Genomic DNA, 27,654 nt, shown 5'->3' with positions numbered 1-27,654 from the left:
TCCATACACACACGCATTTTTATTTTAATAAATAGTTTTACAGGCTCAGGCTTTTTTTTTTTTAATCACATATACAGAACAGGAAATGCCTGACCAAGTAACATGAATTAAACTACCAACCTTGGGAAGGAATACATGCCCTTTAGAACACTGAAGACCATAACTGAAAGGGGATTTGACATCAGCAGCACAGTAATTTACTTCACAGATCAGATAATTTGAGAGAGACAAGGCCAAAGCAAAGAGAGTGACCCCAAATGCACCACTTGTCTTTAGAGAGTCACAACAGTGCAAGGAAAGCCAAGAGCCCAAGTGCCTCCATTTCCTAGTGCCACTTCTGGATGAATATGTATGTCTTCACATCCTTAGAGCAATGCATTCTAACCACAAGTAGAGAGGCTAAGCACAGCAGGTATGCAAAATTATTCGATTGAAGAACAGATACTGGATGACACAGTAATGTTAAATTTCAAGATTTTAAATTAGCAGATGCTTTTGCATCCCCTTCAGTATGGCAGTGGAACAGATCCCACCTTCTCTCATAGAGCTTTAGTCCAAAAACTTCCTGTTGGCATTAGCACCAAAGAGAGCCACTCTGATTTCTGGCATCATCTGAAGAGAAAGAACACATCAGTTATGTGAAATGGGCAATAAAACTGCTGCAGGTTCTTCCTGCAGGCACTCTGGGATACTTAGGTTGGCTTCAAAATTAACAAGTCAGTTCAGCTGAGCTTGCTAAGTCTTTCCCTGATCACACATTGCCTGCTACTCTGTAGACTGAAAGCACTGCCTGTACTGCAGCACATGAGAGAGATGCCAGAGCTAGGGGTTTTTGCACTTCAGTGTAAGAGGTCTCAGCCAAAGTTTGTACTCAAGCTAGCTTCAGTAATTCAAGTTAGCCTCAGCATTTCAGCATCTTGATTGCAGTGCAGTCATAACCAAGGCTTTCAGTATCATAATTTATAGAGTTTTATGCTTAAACTTAATTCAAAAGGAATCATGTTCTTTTCCTGCACAAACAACAGGTAATTTGCTTCTTTCCATTCAAAAATAACTTCCTACTGGTCATTCCCAATGAAATCTGATGCCATGCACTATTGTGACACTTTGGAAACACAAGGATTTCATTACAAGAACAAAGTTAATTGTATTTTGTTTACCCAGGTTGTTGGAGACACTCACCTGCTGGGCTACAAGGTCCAGCCGACTTTCCAGGGTATTGGAAACTTTAATTTTGCCATCACCATTGTAGATTTCAACACCACCAGCACTAAAGATGGACAACAAAAAAAGAAATAATTCAGTGAAATCCACGGATCAGGATCAGAATGTGGCAAACATATCCCAAATCAGCATTTATAGACAAGTCAGATACATGGCTAACATTTATTTTTTTTAAAAAATAACCTTTTTGATCATGTTTTAATAGGAATCAGCACAAAGATCCAGAGAAGCAGCAGCACAAAGGATCTTGGAGTTATTAGGGACCACATCTATGTGCAAGGACCCTCATCAGTATGTTTTAAAGGGAAGTGGAGCTTTGCAATTTGTCCCTTCAAAACAGCTTCTGGCTCTGTGTTATTAAGAGAGCGTCACATTTTGGGAAGTGAGGAAAGGAGCCAGAAGTGCTGTTTGTTGGCCCACAGATAAAGATGGCAGAATACACAGCTCTGTCTGTAGTACCTCTATGATACCATGTGGAAACAGAGCCCTGCAGACAGAACAGACATAAACCCCATCAAGTGATTGTCCTGCAGCACTTCAAGATTCAGTTTGCTTCATCTTGAGACAGAAAGCATGGCTACATCCATCTTCTCTCTCCTTAAAAGGCCAGTGGTTCAGTTCCTATGCACAGTGATTTCCTGCTCCAGTACTGTGAATCAGGCTGGAGTTTGCACAAAACTTTTCCTCACATTTTTGGTGGGGACAGTGCTTGTCTGCAGAAAACTGCAGAGTGTGTGTCTGATAAACTCAAAGAAGTGCCAGGTACACAAGAACAGCAGCAGCCACTCTGAGGACATTCCACACTTAACTTTCTGACACTAATGTGAGCTGTGGCTTGAAAAGTTGCATTAAGTTAGTGCCCTGTACAAAACAATCCCATTTTCCTTACATATCTTCTGGCAGGAAGCTGTCTTGGTCAATATGAACGTCCACATCCCTTTTTATGGCATTTTTGTAGATGGGAATGCTCTTGTGTACAGCAGTCTAGGACACAAGATAAACTTCCAGTTAGCACTGACAAATGCCACTGCAGCACATGGGTTTCATCATTCAATCACTTGTAGTAATAGAAAAAGGTATTGAGGCCTCTTTTTTTATTTTTAATTAAGCAAATGCATTTCAGTTTGGCTCTTCAGCCAAACCCAGTTATTATTCTTAATACTGTAGCCATGTCTAAAGTTTCCAAGGTAAGATCCAAGCAGGGAAATGACTCCCAACTTTGGAAGCACATTGTAGCTGCAACAGAAGTGCAGCAAGCAAAGCGTGTTTCCACAGCACACAGAGAGAGGGATCTGAGCAGCAAATCCAGCAGGGCACTGTTGAAATATTGCAGGTGTCTCACCTTAACCATGGGGAGATCCTGCTTCCTGCACCGAACAACTAATCTGGGCTCAAGCAGCTGGTAGAAGCCCTGCAAGGAATAACCATTATAACCATTTCAGTTTCAGGAAATCAATTGTTTCTTTGTCGCAATTATTTACCCCCAAGAAAGGAAACCTGATCAATTTGAATCCCAAGCCCCAGCAATATCAGCCTCATTTATTTAGATTTTTGCCCACGAGTTCACCTCACGCAGCCTTTCTGAGAGGACAGCACCAATGTTTGGGGAAGAGCCCGATTATGGATGATGCTTTTGGAACTCAAGTGCAACTAAACATAGGGAATCTCAGGACTGTGGTGCCCAGTTCCAGTCTGAAGGGACCTACAATGAGCATCTGGTCCAGCTGTGAGCACAGATCCCTCACTGGATCTAACATAACAAGCCAAGAGAAGCGTGGCCAATTTGCAAGAGCAAAAAAGGGGTTTTCTTGATGTACAGCAAGACCAGACCTGAGTGTGAGAAAGAAACAACACCCAGCTGGAGGCACAAGCTGGCAGGAGGCACTACTGAGAAAACTCTGCCATCAAGTGTGACAGGAGAGCTCGTGATGGCCCCTGGGAGCTCCCAGCAACAGGACCAGTCTGTGCCAGAAGGAGGCACCAGAGCCCACAGCACTGACCTGGCCAAGGCTCACTGGACTTTCAGCTGTTCATTTCTGGGCTTTGAGGGGGTTCTTCTAGGCAAGCAAAGCTCTGGGTGCTGCTTTCTGTGCCTGCTTCTGTCACAGGCTCACTCCATACTACAGTAAATTTGTCAAGGCTTATTAAGTCTCAGATGCTGAAAAGGTTTTCGACAGGTTTTGACTGATTTGTGGGCTTGGAGGAGCAGCCTCTGACAAAGGAGCACTTGATCCAAATCATCACTACAGAGCTTCATGTGTGCACCCTAAAATGAGTGTGTGCACACCTGCAATTGTTCTTACAATGGACCTGCTGCTGGTTTCCAGGTTCTACACCTCAAAGTAAGCCACAGCCTCGTCTGCTCAGAACCCAAGACTCAAAGATATTGAAGTGATGTTTAAAACTCAAGGACCACTCAGATCAGCATTTGATCCAGACTCTAATACAACTGGAACTTTCAGAGGGCTATTTCTCACAAAAGAAACCTAGGGGGCTAGGGCAGCAATGATCCATTTTTCACAATTTGAATATTTACCTGTAGAACGAGTCCATCCAGCAGTGTCTGGTACCTGGCAGAATCCTTCACCACCTTGGCAAGTCTCTGCTTGGCCTCATTCAGCAAATCCTACATTCAGAAGAAATCAGATCAGCAGAGCCCATCTGTTTGGCATTTGGTTTCATGCCTACCAACTTTCTGTACTTCTATTATAGCTCTCACACCCTGCCAACACGTAAATGTACACTCCAGCTGGTGTTCATCCAAGCTAGACCTCCCTCTCTGTGCATGGCACACCATCCCTGCCCAACACTCCCTTCCTCCTGCCCTGGGCTGACCTCATTACAGCCTGACAATAATTCCTGCTGTGTGAAAAAGGGAGAGCTCAGGAGTAAAAGAATGGTACTTAAAATGCTAACTTAGATAAATTAAATATGTAGCAAATAATTGCTTCATGTAAAATAATACAGTTGTCCAAATAAATTTTTTTAGCTTTATGGTCAAGCAAAAATCCAATCTATTTTTCTATCAAATAATATTCAGGTTAGGTATTCTTTAATTGTAAGTAAATGCAAATCAAAATTTAAAAGAGAGAGTTAATTTTTAATTTGAAGTAGCTCTCTTGATTACCTTCACTCAGGAAATCAACATAGGATGGGATTGAATTTTAAAGAAATTTTTAAAGAGTCAACTCAAAGCTCCTAAAACTGAAGCATCAGAAATGCTTCAGATAAAGAAACTCTCTCCTGTCCTACCTCATGGTGTTTAGAAAAAGAGTGCACAGAAACACAATCAGTATGAAGATATAAAACGATCACATTTTACTGCCATGGTCAAACCCAGTTACTCTGTCCTCCCTAGGGAAACACTGCATTTCTGCCACTGCTCATCTCTCATGAAAGAAGCCACAGATCTGATAAGGAAAGAAAGAGTGAGCAGCATGTGACTTTAAATGTCTTAAAATGAGGAAGACTGTTTAGAATTACTCAGAAGCATGAGGTTGAGTCAGCAAATAAATGAGGAAGAGATTACCCAGCAGAGACCAACACAACAGAGTTAGCCCTTGAGCAATCCACCTCCCTCCTCCCTGGGAATGCAATCTAAAGTTTGAAACTCATTTTAAAGAATCAATAAACTGGTGATTTTCTTCTGCTAACTCTTCTTTTTCATGGTAGCATCAACCTGAACATTCATCCCATCTCAAGCTTTTCCAACAGCTCAACAGCCCCATCTAGCAGAACATGGAACAGCCAAACTATCCCTGAGGTGGGAGAGCACAGCAAAGCTGCTCAGTGAGCAGGATGGGGACACACTGCCCATGGTGAGATAAACACAGGAAACACAAACTAGCCTGAATGCTGCCTGGTCTGATGGCCTATGGGCCATTGAGGACACAAAAACTCCCACTTAGTGGTGTTTTCAGCCTCCTTGCTTATGCCATGCTGGGTTTTTCGTATAAACACTGCTTCAGGCAAACAGGATTTCAAAGTTCTGCCAACTGTGCAAGAGAGAGTTGCTGCTCTTGAAAGAAACAAGCCACTGTGCAAATGACAGATACAACACTGCCTGCAATGCTCCTGGCAGACCAATGCACTTCCCTAAAACAGCAGGTAATGGAAACTGAGAAAATAGGGAGATAGCAAAGCTGGACTAAATCCTCAAGGCCCTTTCAGAGCAGCTTGGAAAGCCATTTTTGTATGTTGAAGCAAACATCACTCAATCAAAAATCCTATTTTCTGTAGAGAACAGCTCCGTTTCCTAAGTTATGGCAGAAATAGAGACTGTGTGTCTGCTTCAGAGATACTCACTGCAATAAGGTCATCCCTTGCCTTGAGGACCTTCAGCCTCGCTTGATTCATCAGGTTGGACATCTGGCTGCAAGTTGCATGATAAAGTTGAATCAATCCATCAGCCTTTGACAGAAGAACTGTAACATTTGCATTTAAAGGTAACAATTCTACAACACTTAAAGCCAAGGTCTGTTGACCTGTCTGAATCTGTTTCTGGACTTGCACAAAAGATTAAACTGCAGGAGCCCTTTCTTGATGAACCCAGCCAAACGAAACCCAACATGATCATTTGTCCCAGGGTAACAGAGCAGGGTAGAGTTCTAGATGTTAACTACAAAAAGAAATGTGAAGGATTCTTTTATCACACTGTTACACCATTGTAGCTCAGTTTTGATCATTTCTCCCCAGAAAAAAAACCAGGAACTCATAATTAGAGCTATATATGTTGTCTACAATGTGAGTGCTTGCAGGGCCAGAAGAATTTTGTATAAAACTAACAGCAAAATGCAAACTCGGGCTCTGAGGTCAGCTGTCTAGCCCAAGCAACTCACATTTTCTTTTGCTGTTCAATTTGCTTTTCCTTCTTTTCATAATACTCCATGATTTTCAGCCTCTGTGTCTGAACAAGGCGACCCTTCTCAATGTTGAATTCTTCTTCTGCCTACAGTAAAAATTAAAGAACTGAAGTGGAAATTGATTCCTTGGGCTGAAAAAAACAGAACCAAAATGTAACAGAGCACATTCACACACAGGATAGGATGATACAATCTATGGTTCCATATAAAAACCCTTCACCTCTTTAAGTAATTCTTACACAAGGAGGGTGACAGCACAGCTTTTCATTTTTTTTTGTAAAGCCTCACTAGACAAAATGTAAAAACATGTGGATAATTGTCCTACTTATATCTGAGAATCCAATCTCAACTTCTGAATTCTGTTTGCAGATCTTCAGGAATACAAGCTTTAGTACTGATTAAATATTTATGCAAACCTAAATGTTTAAGGGAGATTAAATATTATCAGCAACATGTATGCTGAGTCCAATACCAGCAAGGCATTTCCCTGGTGGTGTAATGCAGATTGCTGGGGCTGAAAGGCACCATTAATCCTTCTTCAGTAAACATCTATACTCTAACTCCAGGTTAATATTAAACCCAGTCTCTTGTGGCTTAAGCTAAGTGAAGCATTCAGCAAGTCATTCAACTCCTGCCTTAAATACTAATTTGGTGGGGGAAGGTGTCCTACTCAATCCAGTTGAGTCACATTTCCTCTCAGCTCTCCTGATTGCTCAAAAAAAGGGTTGCACTTTGATATGAATATATTTATATTCAAGAACCACCGAAACATTGACCAAAACCAGCTCTGAGTCGTTTTCATTTGTCAAAAGCTAAGAAATGCTGTCTTTGGTACATTTTTGCTGTGTAGTAACTAAACAGAAACCAGCTGTAGCTTACAAAGGTTTCTAGTTCTCTCTGAAACTTTCAGAGCAGGGTGTGGGAGGCAGTTTTCCTTTTGCACTTACTGACAGTGAACTTCCATTTTTACCTTGGCATCTATTTCTTCAGCCTTTTCATTGGCTTCCTGCTCGATGAAAGCCATCATGTGCTTGATCTGTAACCAGAGAGAGGAAAGAAAATGTTTTCTGTAGGAAAGGACACTGACCAGAGGAAGCAGGTGTATGTATCCACTCATCTGTACAGCCTCCATATCCATTTACTCTTTCATATGATATTGTTTGGCAGGGAAATGTCATTGAGCATACACAAGAGTCAGTTCATCTGGACATATATTACAAGAAAATAATTTCCCCCAATAATTCTATATAATGCTGTTTCACTAGCTGCCATTAGGAGAATGCACTTCAGGTATGCAACCATAAAAAACCCCAAAACAAACCAAAGAACCCCAAAGTAAATTTGTATAAATGCAAGGCCATTTTTGGGTATAAATGCGAAGGTATTTTTGTTCTTCATACATGAGACCAACTTTTTTCACCCCTGAGATTATTAAATAAACCTTCCAGACTTCAAAAACGAGGCATTTTTATCAATGTGCCTCACAACAAATGAGTTATGTGCCTCATAACAAACGGGTCTGTTTGTTATGACATTTCCATGAAACATAAAGATTACACAGATGGCATCTGAATGAACCTGGGCCTTCCACAGATGAACAGTGAAGCCAAGCCAAGTGCCACTGACCACTCTGGTGAGATCTGTACAGCCACCAGCTCCTCTGAACACCAGAGACCCTTCTCTTGGGAAACTGTAATAAATTCTGTAAAAGCCTGTACTGTCACTTTGGAGGGGCTGGGGAAGGAGAGAGCAGCAGCAAAGCTCTGTGACCCAGACCACATCAAGAATGTCACATGCTGCTCCAGAGCCCCACAGGAACCAACAAGTTCTACTTGAAAAGCATTTCTGCAGCCACCTCAAAGCACTACAAAGCCCAGGTCCAGCAGCTGAGAGAGCAGGAAAGCAAACAGACCCAGATCTGCCCATCCATCACATGGCTCTCTGTGAGCAGCCTCAGCTCAGGCTCCCATTTGGGACAGACTGGAAGGACTCGCTCCCAACCAAACTGCAACTGGGAGGAGGCACAGACACTTCCATGGCCACATGGAGCAGACCCTAAAACCTCCTGACTTTCTGTCTGCTTGCACTCAGTGATGAGACACATTCTGCAGAAAATCCAGGCTGAATAAACTCACACAAAAGACTCTATTTACAGAATCTCGTGTTAAAATTCAATGTTTTAAAGAGATTAGAAAGGTGCCAGGGTGAAAAGTGAGCCAATGTGCAGCACTAAGCCCATAGGGATGAAAAACCAGAAGTGAAGAGACAAATGGAAGATTTTAAACACGTGTTAGCACAGTGGAACAAGTGAACAGCAACATCTACATCCTCAAAATCAAATCAGCAGGTTTGCTTTTAATTTGTCTCTGCAAAGACTCTCAAGTGCTTGTCCACCTACCCTGCCTTCCAGAAAGGCCAAGAGAGGCATTTAAAAGAAGGATACGATTTTGCTGAATAGCCTATTGTTGAAGAGGACTGGGAACTTAGCAGCAGCAGCCTTTATGTGACTGAGTCACTTCCTCCAGTGCAGTCTGGTTTCTGAATTTTGGACAAGCACTTGTGACAGTTCTGGGTGTTCAGGAAACATCCTCTGTGTAAAGAAAGGGAATGAGATGGAAGCAAGCTGATATGGAATGCACCTCTCCTAGACTGATAGGACTGAACAGTGTTACTTCCTTCAAAAGCTGCTGTACTGAAATCCCCTTTTGTTTTTCTAGAAATGAAGAGTGAGATTTTCACATCTATAAATAGGATCAGTTTTAATAACAGTGACAAAAATGCATTTTGAAATGAGAGACTTATTTTAAGGCAGTATTTCCTGCAGAAAGGAGGAAGGGGTTTTCCTGTCAGGAGCAGCGTGATTACCCTTTCCAATGGAAGTTCTAGATGGGCTTCAGAAGTGACCAGATGGAACAATGTGTTAAATTCCTTTCACAGAGCAACAAAGCAAGCCAGACAGTGGGAAAAGTCTCAATCAGAGATGATTTTCAGAGTGACAATCGCTGGAAGTGTGGTGGCAAGGAGGACCTGCTGGGAAGTTGGTGCAGGACTGTGGATCATCATCAGCACTGCCCAGTTAACAGGATCATGCCGGGCCCAGGAGTGCAAAGCACTGACAGGAACGTGCACATGTGGAATGCCACCAGTATTACATGTCTGATACATCACCAGAGCCTCAAGTGACCTTTGAAGTTCAGGTCTGGCTGAGCAAGACCACCTTAATATCAGCTTTATTTTTATTATCATAAAAGAGGCAGGGAAAAAAACCCAACCCAAGCTTTGCAGATAAAAGGAATACAATGTAATGTTACAACTCTCCTTCTGGAGAAAGGCAACCTACCAATTTTACTTTCATTGTGATGCTGCCTTGCCAAGAGACTATGTTTACTGAATGAGAAAGTGAGACACGAGTACTTGTGATGCAGAGGACAAAGGGAACTCGCCTGATCTGCTCATCACCTGCAGGAACTCCCCACACCAGTGCTGACTGGATGCCCACGGCCTTTGACACCACACACCTCTCCAACCCAGCTGAAAGCAGTTTTTTTAGCTGAGGGCAGTGTTTACTGTCAACAGGGACAGGCTGTCCTGCCTCTGGAGGAACGTGCACAGCCAGACTTCAGCGCTGGAAGTTTCCATTGCAAGCCAGCCCCTACTCTGGTTAGGATGTAGAGCTGAGAAGGGCATTCAGGAACAGTGAGCAGCCCACCCACATGCTAAGGTACAGCTAACTGCAGGTAACACAGCTACAAGCCAAAAAGAGATGGCAAATCCTCAGGGAACCATGGAATCATTAAGGTTGGAAGAGACCTTGGGGATCACCCAGTCCAACCATCAACCATAACCTTTAATCCACTAAACCACTTCAGATCCAGACACCTCCAGGGATGGTGATTCCACCACCCCCCTGGGCAGCCCATTCCAATGCCCGACCACTCTAACAGTGAAGTATTTTTTTCAACATCTGATGTGAATCTCCCCTGGTTCTCCCTTCTGCAGGAAGAACAGACCAGCCCTCACCTCTCAGCATCCACCCCAGCAGGCTGTAAAGCACAGTGCTCATCTGAGACTCTGCATTTACCCGCCCGGGGTGCAGTTAACCCCTGCAGACAGCACACAGCCTGCTCGGGAACCCTCCCGTCACAACCGGGCCTAACACGGCCCCAAAACGCCTCACGGAAGTTGCCTGTGGGGCCCACCCAGCCAGGCAGGGGAAAAATCGCCTTCGTGTCGGGAGACTCCTCTAGCCAAGCCAGGATCCCTCCCCTCCATTGATCTTCCGTTCCCAGAGCAGCAGGCCCGGTAGGGAGCGCGCCCGGGCCCAGCGCTGCGCTGAGGGCCCGGCGCCGCCAGCCCCGCTCCCCCTCAGGGGCTCCGCTCGGGCCGGGCCGCGCGGCCCTACCTGCTTCTGCACGTCCGCATCGCTGAGCGCCATGGCGGCGGTGGCAGTGGCGGTGGCAGTGGCGGTGTCGGGGGCAGCCGCAGGCCCTGCAGACGCGGCCGGCACCGTCGGTGGCCGCGAGCGGAATCAGATCCGGTTCGAGTCACAGCCGGGGCGGGGCGTCACACGCCCCGCCCACCGCGCATCCGGACCAATAGGAACTCGACAAACGAATGATGTCACACGGCCATATATGGTGATCGCGTCACTGTCGCTGTCCCTGTGTCATTGACAGGCTGTTACAGCTGCAGCGGACAGCGCTGAAACGCGGGACGAGCTCCCCTGCCAGCCCCCAAAGCCGCTTTGTGCTGGCAGCAGGGAGAAGCAGAAAGATGCAGGAAACAGCCGGACAAGGGGAGGGCAAGGAGGGCCTGGCAGCAGTGCTGTCACTGCGGCCGTTCTTTTCTTTATGGCAAAATTCAAACAAACTTCATAATTCATGAATTATGGCATAATTTAAACAAACTTCAAATTCAAACAAGCTTCATAATCTATAATAGTATTGGTTTGTTCTAGTCGGCAAGAGGTTTCCACTTCCACTCTGCTGGAACATTTTGTGGAAAAGACAAAATCATTCCCCTACAAATCACTGTCAAATGTGGTATTCGTCACATCCATGCTTCTTCCTGATTTATTTCCATTTCCTTAATTTTTTCTGTGCTTTTTAAAATATTTTTCCCTGTGTGGAAAAGCTTATGATAAAACTGTGTGTAACTTTGCTGTCTTTTCATATTGCCGTTATAATGCTAAAAATCAGCTTGTACTTCGGATCTGGAGAACGCTTTACTATTACTTCAGGCACCACGTACATAATAATGAAACCGGTTTTAACAAAGAAAAAATATAATAGCAAATGATAATGATGTCTATTATTATAAAATAAATATTGCTAAATAAAATAACAAATACAGTTGGAATTATATCCAGGCTCTGTTTCTTTTCTGTGTGCCCCTTGCCTTGCCGGGGGGGGGGGGGCGTTTGGGATTCTGACCCACCGAACCCACACCTGCAGCCACGAGACCCGGAGGTCAGGGCGGCAGGAGCTGCACTGCTAAGGGCTCCTGTTGCTCCGAATCCACGAGGAAACGGGACAGGTTGGCACAAACCCCCCCTCCCCACGTTTATTCCCGGGGCCGGAGGCTCCGTGACCGCCGCCAGCCGCTCCCGCCCGGCCCCGCCCCGTCACGTGCGGCGGGCGGAGCCCCCGCCTGGCCCCGCCCCCTCCCCGGCGCGAGCCGTGACGCGCGGCACGCGCCGCGCCGCGCCCCGCGCGCTCCTGCCCCCGCCCCCTCCATCATGGCGGCGGCGGCGGCGGCAAATTAGGGCAGAGCCCGCGCACCGGGCGCGCTCCCGCCTCCCCCCCTCCCCTCCTCACCGCCCCCGGCGGGAGCGACCCGGCAGCTGCGGCCGCTCCTCCACCTCCAGTTCCTCCCCGCGGCGCCCGCAGGTGAGGAAACGGGCGTGGGAGCGGGCGGGCTGACTGTTGATTTATTTTTGTTTGTTTTGTTTATTTATTTCTTTCCCTATCTATCTGCGTTTACTCATTGATTCAAGGGTGGTGGGGGAGCGGGGACCGGCGGCTGGGCGCGCTCCCGCCGCCCTCCCGCGCGCACCCCCGGCCGTGAGTTGGGGGGAGCGCGGCGAGCCGGGAGCGCGCGTCTCGGCGGGGGCGCGGCGGGGGCAGGCGCGCCCCCTGGCGGGCGGTGCCGCGGCCGAGGGACGCGCGGACCCCCGGGACGCCCCCGGGGCACCCCCGGAGCCGCGGGCAGAGTGGCGAGGGGGCCGTGCCAGGCTCCCGTCGGCGGCTCCCCCGCTGCAGGGGCCGCGGCAGCGCGCAGGCTGCGAGTCCCGCGCGGCGCCGCCGGTGACTCATCCCGCCGCCGTGCCCGCCCGCCCGGGTATAAATAAATAAATCTCTCATTCATCGCCGTAGTAACTGAGGGGCTCACGCTGCGCTCCCGCCGGCGGCTCCGGCGCCGCTGAAACTTGGAAGGGCTTTTTTCGGCTCCTCAAACCCAAACAGGCGCGTTAAGGCAGAAAGTGAATGGAGCTCGTTAATGAAAGCTGTGCTTGTCATAATTTAATGCTGTGGTGAGATGGTTTGAAGCTGCGGAGGATTGAGGACCTTTGTAGTGGATAACGCATACAGCTTTTGTTTTTCTTCCTAGAAGAGAAATCACCCCGTTTGCCTAGAGTGCTCACCTAATTGCATTTCTGTCAGAGGTCAGCTACAGCCGCTGTCCAGACAAATAACAATTATGTTTTCCAGTATTTCTATCCATTAAGAGCCACCAGAGGATCAGTAGTGGCTGCAGTATTGATTCATTTCCAGTAGGAACTGACATGTTTGAACTGAGTAGCTCTCCGTTTATTATAAACAATCTCTTAGTCATACCCTCATACCCAGTTGGAAAAGTACTCCGGAGAATTTATCTCCCAAGCTGATCACAACTGGATGCTTTGGATCCCCTGCCTGTTATGGGAAGCGTTTTCAGAGACAAACTGCTGCAAGGTTTAACTAGCCCACACATGCAAGTCTCACCCAAAATCCCCACGTCTGGTAAGGCTGCAGAGTGCCTGAATATTTTCCATCTTGTTGATACGGGGTGTGGCTCTGTAGACCTGCAACTCCTTGAAATTGGGCACGTTTGTGAAGGATACCGAGGCTGTAGATGCAGCTGAGCCGAGCGTGGCTGCCTGTTGCCGAGACTGATGGCAGGAGGACGACCCAAACCGTGAGCATATCGAGGTCAGGAGGCCCTAAAGATGATGTGAGCTGCAGTGCTGCCATCCTGCTGCTTGGCTGAGCGCTCGCTGGTCGGGGCTGTGGCAGTAATTCAGCAGCAGCAGGAGGAGTTCTGCCACAGCAGCTCACAGGGTGACTGGGTTTGTGGCTGGTGAGTGAGGCTCTAGGTGGGGAATGCATCCAGCTCTGGAGTGATTCCATTTTGGAGTGGGAGCTGAGGGCTGTGGTGCTGCTGTTTGGAAAGAGCTCTGGCAGCGCTGCTGTTTCTGAAATCCGTAGGTGACATTGTTTGTGAGAACCAGCTGAACTGCTCTGGGCAGTCGAGCGGTGATGTTGCACTTTGGGTTTGGATGATGCAAGCAAACACATCTTGATGCACGGTGGGGTTTTACAGACAGGGACTCAAACACAGCCCGGCCTCGTGGCTGGGGATTATATTCCCTGTATTCATTGGTAGGCTGGTGCTGCCCATTATCCAATTTATAACTCTGCTGTGGATTAGGACGTGACAGATGGGGAAATGTCAGTCCTGCTGCAACTCCTGCTCTCAGGTCGCTTGAGCAGCTCAGCCCACATGAAACAAGTGACAGCAGGGCCGGAGGAGTGACAGGCTAAGTCAGCTTCAACAGGTAGAGCCTTCTGTCCCCCAAGGGTGCAGGAACTGGGAAAGGTGTTTGTTTTTGGTTTTTTTTTGTAGGGAGTAATTGGTAATAATGTTGATCTCTGTAGTTTGTTAAGGACAGTATTCCTGCAGAGGTCTTGTTAAACCTGCAGCAGCCCTCTTGCCCTGGCTCTGAGACTTGAGGAGTCTGTGTAGCTCCTTATTTCCTGTGCTCCATTGCATCTCCTGTACAAGCTTGTCATTTAAACACTTTCTGGACTCTCTTCCATTTTGCTCCTTTAGTGGAGAGCTCTCTTTCCTCTGATCTGGTCTCTCAAGCTGTGTGTCCTTTTTCAATCCCCCTCGTTCCTGAAAAATGGCCTTTTCTGAGATATTTACAGGATCTGAGTCAATATTTCTGTGTTTGTCTTTGTAAACAAAACCAGTCATTCTCAATCCTAAAGGAGTCATTCAGTTTCTGTGCTGTGGGCTTCTCTCAAAGGAAAGTCAGTGATTCTGAAGTGCACTTCCACTCATGACATTCTTTTATGTGAATTTGAAGATTTCTTCCATTCAAGTTCTTAAGTCTCCTTTCTCATTTCATTACAAAACTGCCTCTCAAAATGTATCCACTGAGGTAATTTTTTTTTATCATTCTTTCCCCAGGGAAACATTAGCCACTATTTAAATAAGCTGTGGTCTCATGCTCTCTCTCTGTTTTTTTTCCCCTCCTCCCCTGAGAAGTGCTGAGCTGTGATTTTCATGAATTAGGCCTCCCTGTTGCACTGTGCTGTTTTGGATATCATGCTTGTTTTCATCAACTTTTTTTTTATTTCATTTTCTGCATTGATTTGGAATTATATTTTGAAGAATAATCTCTATTATATATTCAGACTTGTTCTTTGGTCCACAGCACAGTTTCTGGATGTCTCTGGACCATCTGTCAGGCTGATTTTTTTCAGGAGAGATCAGTTCAGGTTGTCTGGAAGGGCTCCCATTCACTGTGTAGGCTTTGTGAGAAGCATTTTGATTTCAGGTCTGTGGATCTCTACTGAACAAACCAGAACTGAAACAGGCTGGGGAGCTTTTGCTTTTTGGGGGATGGCACCTTTCCCACCTGGTGATGTCAACATGTGATGTGTGGTGACTGCGCGTGGGCTGAAGGGCAGATCTATTGTTAAAGGATCCTAAAGTCTTCAGAGCAGTTTGGGGTTTTTTTCAGTTCTTCTTGGTCTATAAAAATCTCAATTTTGGAAGAGGCTCAAAGCTGTGGTTCTTCTGTGCTGTGATTCCTTAGGTGTCTGAAGCAGGATGTGCTGCCTGTGGAGCACTCTGGGATGGAAGAGGCAGCACAGATGAAGTGTTGGCTCCAAGTTCATTGTTTCCTTTGTATATAATTTGCTGATTTGGTTCAAGCTGCAGCAAAGACACAACCCTACATTTCTGATGAAGGCTTTCAGGCATTTTTAAATACATGGAGCAAGAGGCAGGGCTGCCATAGTATGGTCTTCAACAGAGAGCCCATTTCTGTTTTCTGTACTGAATGGGTTTCAGAAGCTAGAGTTTCTAAAGAGAATAGCCAGCCCATTTTACAGCACTTCTTTTCCTTTTACAGCTTTTAGTTTGGTGGTAAATTCTTCTTTGCCAAGCTACCTACGCCCACTGCAGCCATGCCACAGCACAGTTCTAGTTCTGTTTATCCTCAGTAACCAGTGTGCAACTGCTGTTAATCTGAATTCCTTCTCAGGGAGGAGGGATTAGAAGTTAGGCCAGGCATCTTGAACAGCTAGACGGGCAAGTGCTTTTCTTTTGCTTTCTTGGTTTATTATTATTATTATTATTATTATTAAACTTGAGGCTTCACTTGCAGATTGTTCTTTGGTTTTGGAACCCGATTCTTTCTTTTAGTCCCAAGGCATTTCCAGTGCAATCCATAATTCTCTTGAGAGGGTCCAATTTCTCTTCCTTGTATTTAGCATTTTGCTCATTCTAACTGCTTTAAACTTTAAACTTGATAAAAAAATCTTCTTCTAAATGTAACTGTGTCTCACATTACTAAATTATCTGGCTCTTTCAGTGCCTGTTCAGTAGCTGTTTTGTAGCACAATCTTCTTTGTGTGCTTTTCATTTACACATCCATTCTGGTGGCCAAGAATGGGCCACTGCTTGTTTGGGAATGACTCTTGGAAGTCCTGGAGAACTCAACTTGAAGAGTTTGTCAGAAACCCCCTGACAGCATTATTGGATCCATTAAGTTGACAGCATGTTGGTAGTTATCCAGACTTCACCAAACAAAACCAGCTAAAACATGTTGATTAATCTCAAACATCCTTTTCATCTCTTGCATGGCTTTTTCTCCACTTCCATGTTGTTGTTTGAGGTTTTCCTTTTTACCATGTTGGTTTTAATTTCTCTCTACCTTAGTTTTTCCTGCAGGTCTTCTTTGGATATTTGAAAAAAGCAACAAAACAATTAGTGTGAAACAGGGAGGAGTTTTTTGGCCAGATGTTGCTGTTGGGTGTGGATTCTGGTTTATACTTAATAACATCTGGGTGAGAAATCCAGGACAAACAACCATCTGTACTTCCAATCCCTACAATGAATGTAGAATTCTCTCTGTTGACCATATGTTTTCCATTGCTGTTGGAACACTAAAATTAATTTGAGGCAATTTTGGTCACTTTTTCTGTTATAGTTTTTGGGCATCACAGTAGCCAATCTGAGAAAGCAGAGAAAATATTGATGGGAGGCTTTGGGAAAGGGAGACTCCTCAGAATTTGCCTTTTTACCACGTGTTGTGGGTAAGGAAATGTTCAGAATCTGTCAAAACATGAGACTAATGGTCTCTTTCTAACTTCCATAAAAATCCATAGGCTCTGAGCCCTGACTTCCACTTCCAAGCATGGGATTTATTTTCTGTGGGGTGTACTCCAGCTGTTTTGTTCTTGTAACAGCAAAGAATTAAGAAAGCTGTGGAAAACTGACCCATCCAGTTGACAATTTCCCTCCACCCTACTGAGGCTTGCTTCATCTTGGTTTTAGGCTACACTTTCAGCTCCAGGTGTAAACTCAAAATCTAATATAGAACTTGATCAAAATGAATTAAATGCCATAAATACTGGGAAAAATTAACTGTGAAACCTGCTGTCATTGAAAAAGGATCAGTACACCTCTGACCAATGTGTTTAAATGGAACCACCAAACAATGGGTGAGCATTTTAGTCAAGGAAATGAACAGCTGGACTCTGCAGAGATTAGAGGATGGCTCCTCTTAAGTTTAACAGTCCTGCACATATAACCAATTAAAACACAATTTCAGCTAACAGAAAAACACTTGCCTGGTCTCTAACAACTTCTGTCCTTTTCAAGTTTGTGACTTGGACTTCTAAGATGCTTGTAGAATTGAAGGCCAACCTTCTGTACACATCTGTGTGGGCAAAAAGTGCAGTTTTTTATTAGTCCACGACCCAAGGAAATTATAGACTCAGGATAATTGTAATTCTAAATGCAACTTTTTCATGTGAATGATATAATAGACCCAATAGTCCAGATTATTTAAAAGGAAAAAAAAAAATCAAAAAATAGAAGCGCCTTTACTATCATAATGAAAATTCTTCTAAATCATATACACATTTTTTACAAGGAACAGTTTTTGATGATTCTGTTTTGGGGCAATGGATAGCCCAAAAAATAAAACTCTGCAGCCACACCAACTTCACGAAAACCTTGTGCTGAGGGACTGCTCATTTTGCTTGCATGGTAGTGTGGCCGTGGCGGGTCAACAATTTTTGATAATTCTGTTTTCGGGCAACGGGTAGCCCAAATAAATCTCTGCAGCCACACCAACTTCACAAAACCCTTGTGCTGAGGCACTGCTCCTTTTGTTTCCATGGTTGTGTGACCATGGCAGGCAGGAGTGGGAAATGCCACTGCTGGCAGCAGGCAGGAGCTGCGCTGAGGCACAGCTGGGCTTGCTCCGCATGGTTCTTATTAAAACAAGAATGCAAAAACCTGGATATTGCTTCAGGATTGTTACATAATTCCTTGTTACGTGTGGGTTCACGACCTGTTGCAGCCTTCTAACCCAACCAAACCCCTTTTCTGTTCCCTCACAGCCCTCCTGGCTCCCCCGAGCGCGGCGCAGCCACCCCGATGGCGTCCGCTGCTGCCGTGCCTGTAGGATTTCACTATGAAACCAAATACGTAGTGCTCAGCTACCTGGGCCTTCTAGCACAGGAGAAGCCACAGGAGCATCCTCCTCCTCCTCCAACTCAAGGTAATATTTGCATATTCATCTCCAGCCATTTACATGTGCAGCTGGGTTTGCAATTAGTTCCTGGGGTGTTTCTGCAGGTGTGCAGAGCATTAGCCTGATGTTCGGGGTAGTGAGTCTCTTGGTTTGTTCAGTGAAAAATGAATAAATTTCAGTTTAAAGATGTGAGATACTGATGGAAACAAAGCTGTTTGTGTGTAGATTAATGTTTTAATTTGAGCTATGCCAGGGCTGGTTGGTGTTTAGGAAGCAAATAAGTGGTTTAGTTGTGCCTTGAGGCTGGGATGTATTATCACCTTGGGTTGATGTACATTACATTTGTTGAGCCAGCATGAGAATTTCAGCCCATGCTTGCTATTTTTTTGGGACACAAGTGGAAGTAAGCAGGGGTGAGGTGATGTTTACTGGCATAAACTGAGTGGTGTCTTGAGCAACCTCCTGTGCTAAATAGTTTTGCCCTATTGCACTGAGGCTGCTGTTGTTGTCACTCAGGGCTGGTGCAGAGATGTGGCAAATGCTACTTGTGTTTATTTTTTTATTTATTTTTGCAAAGTCAAGGACTGCAGATATTTCTTCCAGGACAGGTTTATGGATAAAAGAGAATAAATACATAAATAGAAGGCAGAATAAAAGAAGTTTGGTAGATTGTGTTTCACATAAAGCTAGGAGGTAAAACTGTTTTTTATTTTGTGGTGGCAAGCACTTAAGCAATGTTTGTCAGGACTGCCTGGGTGACTTGTCATTTCTTAATGATGTTTTAGTCACTATTAGTTCTGTGATTCAGAGCTTATTCTGATGAAAGGAGACTTTAAAAAAGCCCAAACCAAACAGAGACAGTCTTCAGAATCTTTGTTTTCTTTGAACAATCATTTAATAATGCATATGCTGTCACTTACTGAACTTACCTGTCATCAAGTGAGAAATTCCTGAAAAGAAAAGATTATGGCAGAACTGCTTTTCTGTTCGGTATTAAATACCAAATCACATAGCACATGCTGGTTATGTTATATATAATTCCTTAAATTAATGTTACGTAATTAATAAACTGTAATTCATAAATACCTTTGTGTATTTAAGGCATGTTTGCTACTTCCACTTTGTCTTCATCTGTGGTCCATGAAAGGAGAGGCACCTTAGCTGTTTCATAAAACCCTTTGTTGAAAAATGTGCTTATTTTAGCAATGACATCTCATTCTGAACATCCCACCCATTTATAACTGGGCTGTAGCTGGAAATGTATTGAGTACATATAAAGGTTCAATGTATGAGAGTCTGCTTTGTTCTAGAAATAGACTCAGAAAGGGAAATGCTAGTCTTAAAGCTTTTTAAAATGATTTGGCTGTAGTTACCTTTGAAGCATTTGCAAATTGAGGTGAAACCTTTCATTTTCAGAATCAGTTGATTCTCATTACTGGAACCTCTAAGCTTCTAATCTGAATTACAGAAGTATATTTAAACTTTCTAAAGAGGAAGCTACAAATCCTTAAATGAAAATTTTGTAGTGACTTAAGATTTTACTTCTCAGATATTGTTTAGATGTGTTAGCTTGTGTCACAGCAGCCTGTGGTTTGATTTGCTACTAAAATACTCTAAAGCATTCATACTTCACAAGTTCTAAAGAGGAAATCTTCCTACATTTTCCCCACCTCATTTACCAAAGCAGACAGTGACTACAAGGTCTCATCTCCTGCTTGTGTTTCACTTTAATTAGGTCTGTCTTTCAGTGGTTTTGCTGCTTTCTGATCAAAGCCTTAGGATTAAATGATTTTGCCTTTCTTTTAATTTGCCAATTTGTTTCTCACTCTGTTTTGTAATCCTTTGAATGGACTTCAGGCTGTATTGAACTAAGCAAATGCTTCATCAGGATTTGTTTCATTCTTTCCTAACTCACTTTTCCTGGTGGTGCTTTTCTGCCTTCCATGCTTCTGAGAGGTTTCTTTTGTCTGCTAGCTACATTTTAAAAATCCTTTCTCCTACATTTGCTCACCTTGCTTGTAATGAAGCAGTGTTTGAGGTGCACTGCTGGGCTGTGTGTGGTTATTTCAGAGTGCTGTGTGCATCCCCCTGACTATTGAGCAGTTTACATACCCAGTGAGTGTCTCCTGGTTGTTGGCACCTGGCTGATGCCTGCTGGCTGTAATCTGCAGTCCCCAGGAGGGGAGCACAGCCCATAATGGATATTTCCTGCCCTGCCTGATGCGCTGCTGGGAGGTGTAGCTGGGTGTTACAGTCCCCAGTGTGGGCTGAGAAACCTGGTGAGAATGAGAGACGGGAAAGCTGGGAAATGGAAATGAACTGGAATCCCATCCTGAGGAGGAGACTTTGGGTTTGGTGACAGACACAGGAGGAGTGACAGCAGCACAGCATTTCGCCTGTCAGTGTGGTTTCCAAGCACTGTCACCAGTTGTTGATACAACACTTTGAGTGATCCCAAATTCCTTCCATTGTAGAATTCTGTGGCACTTCAAAATACTGGTCAGGAGTCTTTGTACTCTATGGCTGAACACCATTGATTTGTGAATTGAGAGGATTCCAATAAAAAACACCTGTCCTTAATCTTATTTTGCTCTGATTTGGATGTTGTGCTGACAGACCTTCCATGGGAAGCAATGAAGCAGCAATTTTACCTATTGCCTGTTTCCTTTCCACTTGCAGAACAAACTCCTGCATTTTGTGTTCCATTCATATGAGGCCTTGACTAAAGTTTGCAGCACTTTCTCTTAATTTATTTTTCTCAGATCCAAATAAGACTGTACTCCTGGTAAGTTTTCTGAATCATATTCAGTGTAATGGGAGTATCCATGAAGACAAGTTTCAGCTTGCCCTGGTGGAGTTGAGCTCCCTGTGTGCCTGAGAGGGAGAGTGAGGGACTCCTCTAGAGGGCAGTTCAGCTCAGGATCCCAGTTCCAGCCACCTTGTGTCGCCACTGGAGCATCTTCTGCCTGTGTACCAAACATGGGAGAGGAGGAAAAAAGGTGCCCTAGGTGGTGGTAGGATTTCTGTATTTCCCTTGAGTGTCCTTCTACCTCAGTGTCCCAGATTTCAGTGGAGTTTCAACACTCCAGTTAAACTAGAAGGTGTATCTGGTGGGTCAAAACCACCCAACCAAAAGTGATCCTTCCCAACAGGAGTGGCACTGTATTATCTCTGCCAGAACTGCCTCTGTTACCATCTTCTGCCTCTGTTTTCCTGCATTTTGAACTAGTTTTTTTTTCTGTTTCAAAAACTGAGACAAGAATAAAACTTTAACATTGGTTGATAGACTTCCAGTTAAAACTTCTCATTGTTTGTAGGTCTAATGTGCTTTCCAAGACTGATGATTTTTGGAGGGTTTTTTTCAGTGAATAGAAAATTCAGAGAAATTACATAGAAAATTACATTGCTATGTTTCCTTTTGGGTCTCTTGGTTGGTTTTGTTCAAGAAGGATGGCTTCAATTACAACCACTAAAATAACTTCTGGCTCCAAGCAAATACCGTTGATATAAATCAACACCTGATGAGGACTTGGAAATTTTGATTTTGCTATCTTCTTTTCAGCACAGGGACTGAAGAGAAAGCCATCCACAGTATTCCAGACTCTCGAAGAAAAGACAGTTTTACTGGACAAGCCAATCTTTAAACATTATAGCTCTATAGGGTTCTGTAATGGATTTCAGTGTCTCCAGAGGTAAATCCAGCAAGTTTAACTGGCCAGTGCTTTGAGAGATTTTTCCCATTAGTTTTTCCAGAATAATGATTCTTCATAGCAGTCACTGCAGTTTATTTAAAGCAAAATCTATTAGCAGTATATTCTGTTATTTTTGGTAGGTGAACAAATCAGATAAATTGATAAAACACTCAGAGTAGCATCACCTGAGTAAGTCAGTGTGGTTTGAGGCAACAGTGAGTACCTATATTTAAAATGTGTGGAAGCTCTCAGTACCTATATTTAAAATGTGTGGAAGCTCTCAGTTGTCTGTTCATTAGATTGTGCAGGGACGCTTTGTGATTTTTCAGAACTCTTTTCATACCTCTAAATACTGGTTCAGACACAGAAAATAATTATTAAGTACTGGAAAACATCTCTACACTTTTCCCCCTGAAGTCACTCTCATTACAGAAGCTTCCACTCTGCTGCAGTTGTTAATATTACTAACTTTTCAAGTGAGTCAAAGTACTTTGGTTTTGTGATTCAATGTGTTTATATTACAAATGTTTGTTTATATTTTATCAAGGAGTGACTTTTGATGTGTTTCTCTATTTTAATCTACTTCCCCATTGTTTTACACCATCCCTTGAGCTTGTGGCTACAACCAACACTGTGAAGAAAATTGGGTTTTCTGTGTTTTTCTTGACAGAGTGAAAAATCTTCAATAATCCCTTAGTTTACAGAGCATCTGAAAGATTTATAGTCAGTGACACTACTGCATGGTGACATAGGTTAGTCAAGAGGTGAGCAAGGTTTTGACAGTTTTACAGTTCCCCTGAGGTGCATGCTGTCCACAGCACTTCAATCCAATTATGGTGCTCGATGCCCTTTTGGCCATTTATTGTCTTTTTGGAATTACCATGTGAAGTGCAGCATGGGGTTTGTGATTGAGCCATTTTCCTGGTTTCCCACACATGGTACCCACTGTTGGCTTGTAGGAAAGTGAGTCTTTTAGCTTGTTTTTGGGCTGTTTAGATTCACATTGTAGGTCAGAGCAGTCCAGTTCATGGTAATAAGGAAGTTATTCCCTGAACTGAGACAAGGAAAAGGAGCTTTTTGGGGTGTCAATTCCCACTTGATTAAGCTTCCTCACTGCCCACAAAAAAATAAATTGTGTTAACTGGCAATATCTTGTATCTTTTTAACATTTTAGACTTTTTCAGTTTCTTTTAAGCTGAGCATTCTTATGGTTTCTAAAGAGCTTCTTTTAAACATTTCTTAAATCAAGGGCAACATCCCTGTATGGCAGTCCATGGTCTGGAGTTTGCTGGTGTAATGGATGTATTTTCATTAAAGGAAGCAGATAAATACATTTGTAAAGAGATTTTGTATATCCTTGTAACTTTTCAGAGCTTACGGTAATTTTAGAGTGTTACTTAATGTTTTTTAAAGTGTGAGATGTTAAAGAAATATTACAGTCATGCTGAAAGTAAATTTTTAAGTCAACTGGACAGAAGTTAATATAGAGACCTAGGAGAACTCAAGAATGAAGATATTGTTAAATTAAAATTGCAAGCATGAAAGAAAAAAAAAAATCAGGAGCAATCTGTGACATCAGTGGCTTTCTTTTCCAATCATCCTTCATTCCCTTGAACCAAAAAGGCAAAACATCTTTTCAGTCTCTCCTTATAGTCCCTGTTGTCCCTTGTTAGCTGAAATTTTGGCTCAAGCACTGTAGAGTGAGATGTACAGACTCTGTAGCTCTGATGAATGCTTTCCATCCCTCCTCCTCCTGGGATCAACCCTGGCAAACAGGTTACTCTTTATTGTTAGTGAGCTCCTGGAGTTTTACTGAAGTATCACATTTATTTAGCAGTCAGATGCTCCCTGATGCAGCACTTGATGGACTTTCACAACACATTTTCCTCTGCTTTTTAAGTTACTTCCAGATACCTGAAACCCAAAATCTCAACAGGAACATAATTGTGCCAAAGTGAACATTTATTCCATAAATAGAAAGGAGGATGCACTAACTTGGTTGTGTAAGAACTTGTAACAGAGGTTTGTTGTGCCTCTGGCTTGGGAAGAGCCTTGCAGAGTTGGTTTGCCAAAAGCCCAGAAGATGCAAACCCATTTCTTGAGCACAGGAAAGCATTCAGTACTTATTTTGGCTCTTACAAACAACATTTCTGGTGTGACCATTTGCATCTTCGATAATGAAAATATATTCTCACCTAAAATAGGCTGGTTTTACTTTTTTCTTCTGCCTGTTTGTGACTTGGAAGGTGGATAATGGAGAAAAAGGTACCCCTCACTTAGGAGCTTTGCTGTGTGCAGTGTTTGCTGTAGCAGTCAATATCCAGGAGATGCAGAAAGCTGGAATCCATTCTTTATCAGGGGAATAAAGAGTGCAAAGTCAGTGCTGTGGGAGGGGTGGGGTTTTGATGTTCTGGCATGGCTGAATAGTCAGGTGCTCTCAGAATCAGCAGCTGCTGCAGAGTTGTGGGTGTTGGGAGATGGAAACCATTGAGTGCAGTGCTGATTATCCAAACAGCTCTTTGTGCTCTGGCAGCAGTGGAATTTCCCTTCCTTCCCTTTTCTGGGTGACTTCTCATCAGGTATGACAGCTTGTCAGGGGTGATCATTGTCACATTATTCCTGTGAGAATGGCTGCTCCTCTGTCCTTCCAGACCCAGGGACAGCACAGGTTCACACAAGGGGTGAACTTGCTCACACTTGTTGCACTTGGTTCCAGAGCAGGGACTCCTGACAGGGCATTAACCAAAAGGAGGAATACTTTGCTCCTCTCTGGAATTTATTACTCAGACTGGCAGAGATGCTACTTGGGAAGGGATTTAAGAAGTGAAGTAAAGTTATTCTGAACATGTGTGGTTAAGTGAAGTGGAATTACAGTGACTGGTCACAGAAATATATGAAAACATTTCATACTGACTTAAGCATACATTGGTTTAGAGGGATCCTGCTGCTGAGTTTTTAAGCATTAACACATGTTCAGTGGGTTGATACTGTGGATTTTTAACATCTTTTTCAATTGTAGGAGACCTTGAAAGCTTACTGTCTGGTGGTTTTTTAATTACAGAAAATGCACAGTGTACTTCACTAGTGTGTAGTTAACCACACATCTGTGTGTGTTAAGTGCTTTTACAGTTTTCACACACCCTTTTATGAAATTTAGTGATTATATGTGGCCATTGTGGAAGAAAAGGGAAGGCAAGACAACACTTTGAGTTCCAGCAGAGAAGCAAACCAAAGGAAACAGGCCACAAAGCTCTCATTCATGAGACCACCAAATTATGATTTAGTGCCTTCAAAACAGGAATGAAAAAAGATGTGCCAGAAAGCTCCCCTGGATTTTACAGGATTTACCTGAAGATCTGGGTGTGAAGTGAAAGAGATGAGGAGGAAATTGAGTCAGATGACATCAACATTACAGATACAAATCCTTTCCCTTTTTGTTTTCTTCTGCTGGGTGAAGAATGTCTGTAGAGCAGAACATTGTCTGGATGTCTGGGTAGAACTGTAGCCCTGGGTGCAGGTGCAGAAAGGGTCAGAAATTCAGATGTCCTGAGTAACTAGATTTATTTGGAAACAGTTTTGTGTCTCTTGGTACAGAATAATGACTAAGATGATTGAGACTCTGTGTAACCCTGACTGATATGGCTGAAACAACTTCTGTTACCAATATCTAGAGTCAGCACGTGGAAAATGTGATCCCAAACCATGGCATGTGAGTTCTGGGAATATGTAGCCATTTCAAATTCTTAAATTTCTTGGTTAAGAGAGGAGCATTGACAACTGACTGACAATTGTGAGGTCCTTTGCCTCCAGTCTTTCTTTTGAGCCCAGTGTTAAATTGTGGTCTGTGGACTCCTCATGGCCAGGGAAATGATGCACAGTTCACAGGTTTCAGGATTCTCCATTGATGTCATTGCATAGTTGCTCTGAGAATGTTGTAGATTTTGCAGGCATCAATATAAATCTTATATTTTGCTGCTAAAAATCAAGCTTATGCCAGTCTGCTTTGTTTTGGTGTGGTTTGATAATAAATGCATTAGGTGTAATGGCTGATTGTTGATGTGCCTTGGTTTGCTTTTGGTCTTAAGTTGAAGATGTTGCCTTTAAAGTTCCTGTGTATCCTGTTTGTAGCTTTACAGTTCTTATTTATTTATTTATTTTTAAAATTTTATTTAAAGCACCAGTTCTACCTTGAATAGACCTGGAAGTTTATCTGTTTCTGGGTTCATGTAATAAAACTTATTACAAAAGTCCTCTGTAGGGATCATACCTGTTGCTGTCTGAAATCCAACTTTCATCTCAAATTCTTTTATACTTAGTATTTCAATACCATCTTCCATAATCTACCTTGAAATTAAAACATTTGATGACTTCTCTGGTTTCTTTCAGGGACTCAACAACAGCTTATGGCACAACATGCTCTGGAGAAAGAGGCTTTGGAGAAGATTAAAATAGAAATCGAGGAGGAGCTAAAACGTCTTGATGAAGAAATCTTGGAAGGTGCTCTTCAGGTTTTCCAGTTTCAATCCATAATGTCTATGCACTGTAATGGTGGTTAATTTGTAACAGGTACTCCAGTTAAAGAGATTTTTGAATGCCTTGAATCTCTTTATCCTCCTCCCCCCACAAGATTTGTATACATTGCCATATGGAGTAAAATAGTTAAACATTACTATTTGGAGTGGTGGAGCCTGGCCAAAGCAAACAACTGGATGACATTTAATAGTCTACTATAAATAATGAAGAGTAAGCAGCCCTTAAGCTGCTGCGCTTGATGGCAGAAGTCCTCAGGAGCTAATATGTCAATAAGTGTACACTTAAACCTTCAGATTTCTCCTTTCCACCAGGTTTATTTTTTGTGGTATGCTTTGACCTGGAGATGTGGCTTTTATAGAAATGATTTCAAACCCATCTTTGTTTTGCATGTGTGCTGCAAATCAGAAATCTGAAATAGAAACACTCTAGAGCCGTTTAAGTTCTTTCATATGGAGCTTTCTTAGAAGTTTTAAACTGAGAAGGAAAAGGTTTTATGAACAAAATAATATTTAAAAATGGATGCTCTAGTACTGCTGCAGAGATGTCCATGTGTGGGCCAATTTACTATGAGAAGATGCCAGGGTTGGCATCAGCTTAAAATGGGAGAAGAGCTGCACATTCAGCAAACCTCTGGTTAGGATGCAATTGTGAAACAAGAGCTGGTGGGGAAATGTAGCTCAAAGTCATCTCTGCCTTGTAAGTAGCACTTTCAGAATGTATTAGGACAATTTTACTATGATTTGATCATTGCATGCTTTGACTACAGAGCTGTGATGGTTTTTGTCCCTTGTGTAAACTGTGTAAACTGCAGGGATAAGAAATCTGAGACTGTTGATGTTCTTGTGTGAATCTGTTTGATTTTGTTTACCTTCTTCTCCCAGCATTTACCACTACAGGCTTTGACTGCCACACTTCCCCAGTGTTCAGCCCTGCCAACCCAGAGAGCTCCATAGAAGATTGCCTGGCTCATCTGGGGGAGAAAGTGTCCCAGGAACTGAAGGAACATCTGCACAAAGCACTGCAGACCTTGCTTAGCAAGTGAGTTTCCATTTGCTTTTTCAAAGGTGTTTCCTTTTGCACTGTGAATTCTGAAGTTGGGACTGCATCTTGTATTACATTTCTTTCTTTTTCAATCTTCCTTTATCTGGCTGGGTTTTTTGTTTTGTTTTGCAATGTAATGTGCAAATACTTCTTTGTGGTATTTGCTTTTTGCAGCAATGTAAGTTCTAAAATTTTTCTAGGCTTTTGTTGCTGAATTTTTGAGGCTGCTTCAAGCAGTTTGAGCTGCCATTGCCAGTTTCCTTAG

At 43.4% G+C, this 27,654-nt stretch overlaps 3 protein-coding genes across 4 annotated transcripts in view; 2 read left to right on the top strand and 1 right to left on the bottom strand.

The window, feature by feature from the left end:
• On the bottom strand, positions 1 to 10,614 carry ATP6V1E1 (ATPase H+ transporting V1 subunit E1). Its single transcript, XM_054282158.1, has 9 exons — positions 10,489 to 10,614; positions 7,057 to 7,122; positions 6,063 to 6,172; positions 5,530 to 5,596; positions 3,761 to 3,850; positions 2,567 to 2,635; positions 2,114 to 2,208; positions 1,183 to 1,270; positions 1 to 612 (listed from the first exon to the last, which is right to left on the bottom strand). Exons 1-9 carry the CDS (start codon positions 10,519 to 10,521, stop codon positions 550 to 552), a joined length of 681 nt encoding a protein of 226 aa, XP_054138133.1. The 5' UTR covers positions 10,522 to 10,614; the 3' UTR covers positions 1 to 549.
• LOC128940400 (uncharacterized) lies at positions 10,520 to 12,007 on the top strand. Its single transcript, XM_054281783.1, has 2 exons — positions 10,520 to 10,723; positions 11,540 to 12,007. The coding sequence occupies exons 1-2, from the start codon at positions 10,520 to 10,522 to the stop codon at positions 12,005 to 12,007; spliced, it is 672 nt and encodes a 223-aa protein (XP_054137758.1).
• Positions 11,816 to 27,654, top strand: part of BCL2L13 (BCL2 like 13) — a 34,635-nt gene continuing 18,796 nt past the window's right edge. For both annotated transcript variants that reach the window (XR_008483294.1, XM_054281909.1), the window contains exons 1-4: positions 11,816 to 11,974; positions 17,990 to 18,150; positions 26,202 to 26,312; positions 27,230 to 27,386. Coding sequence is in view for 1 of the 2 variants with exons in the window: in XM_054281909.1 (XP_054137884.1) it covers positions 18,027 to 18,150; positions 26,202 to 26,312; positions 27,230 to 27,386 (392 nt within the window). In the remaining variant the exon portion in view is untranslated. The remainder of the gene's footprint in view (positions 11,975 to 17,989; positions 18,151 to 26,201; positions 26,313 to 27,229; positions 27,387 to 27,654) is intronic.

Source organism: Melozone crissalis, unplaced genomic scaffold (genome assembly GCF_028551555.1).
Source record: "Melozone crissalis strain CALT ecotype California unplaced genomic scaffold, PUWL_Pcris_2 ptg000033l_1, whole genome shotgun sequence".
NCBI classification, from domain to species: Eukaryota; Metazoa; Chordata; class Aves; order Passeriformes; family Passerellidae; genus Melozone; species Melozone crissalis.
The sequence above is the reverse complement of the archived record's forward strand: the minus strand, read 5'-3'. Positions and strand labels throughout refer to the sequence as shown.

Excerpts from the sequence above, each read along its gene's own strand:
- LOC128940400 (XM_054281783.1), top strand. The coding sequence starts at position 10,520 with ATGGCGGCGGTGGCAGTGGCGGTGGCAGTGGCGGTGTCGGGGGCAGCC. Across the intron at positions 10,724-11,539 it reads ATGTCACACGGCCATATATG|CCACGAGACCCGGAGGTCAG; the intron begins GTGATCGCGTCA and ends CCACACCTGCAG.
- ATP6V1E1 (XM_054282158.1), bottom strand. The coding sequence starts at position 10,521 with ATGGCGCTCAGCGATGCGGACGTGCAGAAGCAG. Across the intron at positions 5,597-6,062 it reads ATTGAACAGCAAAAGAAAAT|CCAGATGTCCAACCTGATGA; the intron begins GTGAGTTGCTTG and ends TGCAACTTGCAG. Across the intron at positions 2,209-2,566 it reads AGGATCTCCCCATGGTTAAG|ACTGCTGTACACAAGAGCAT; the intron begins GTGAGACACCTG and ends CTTGTGTCCTAG.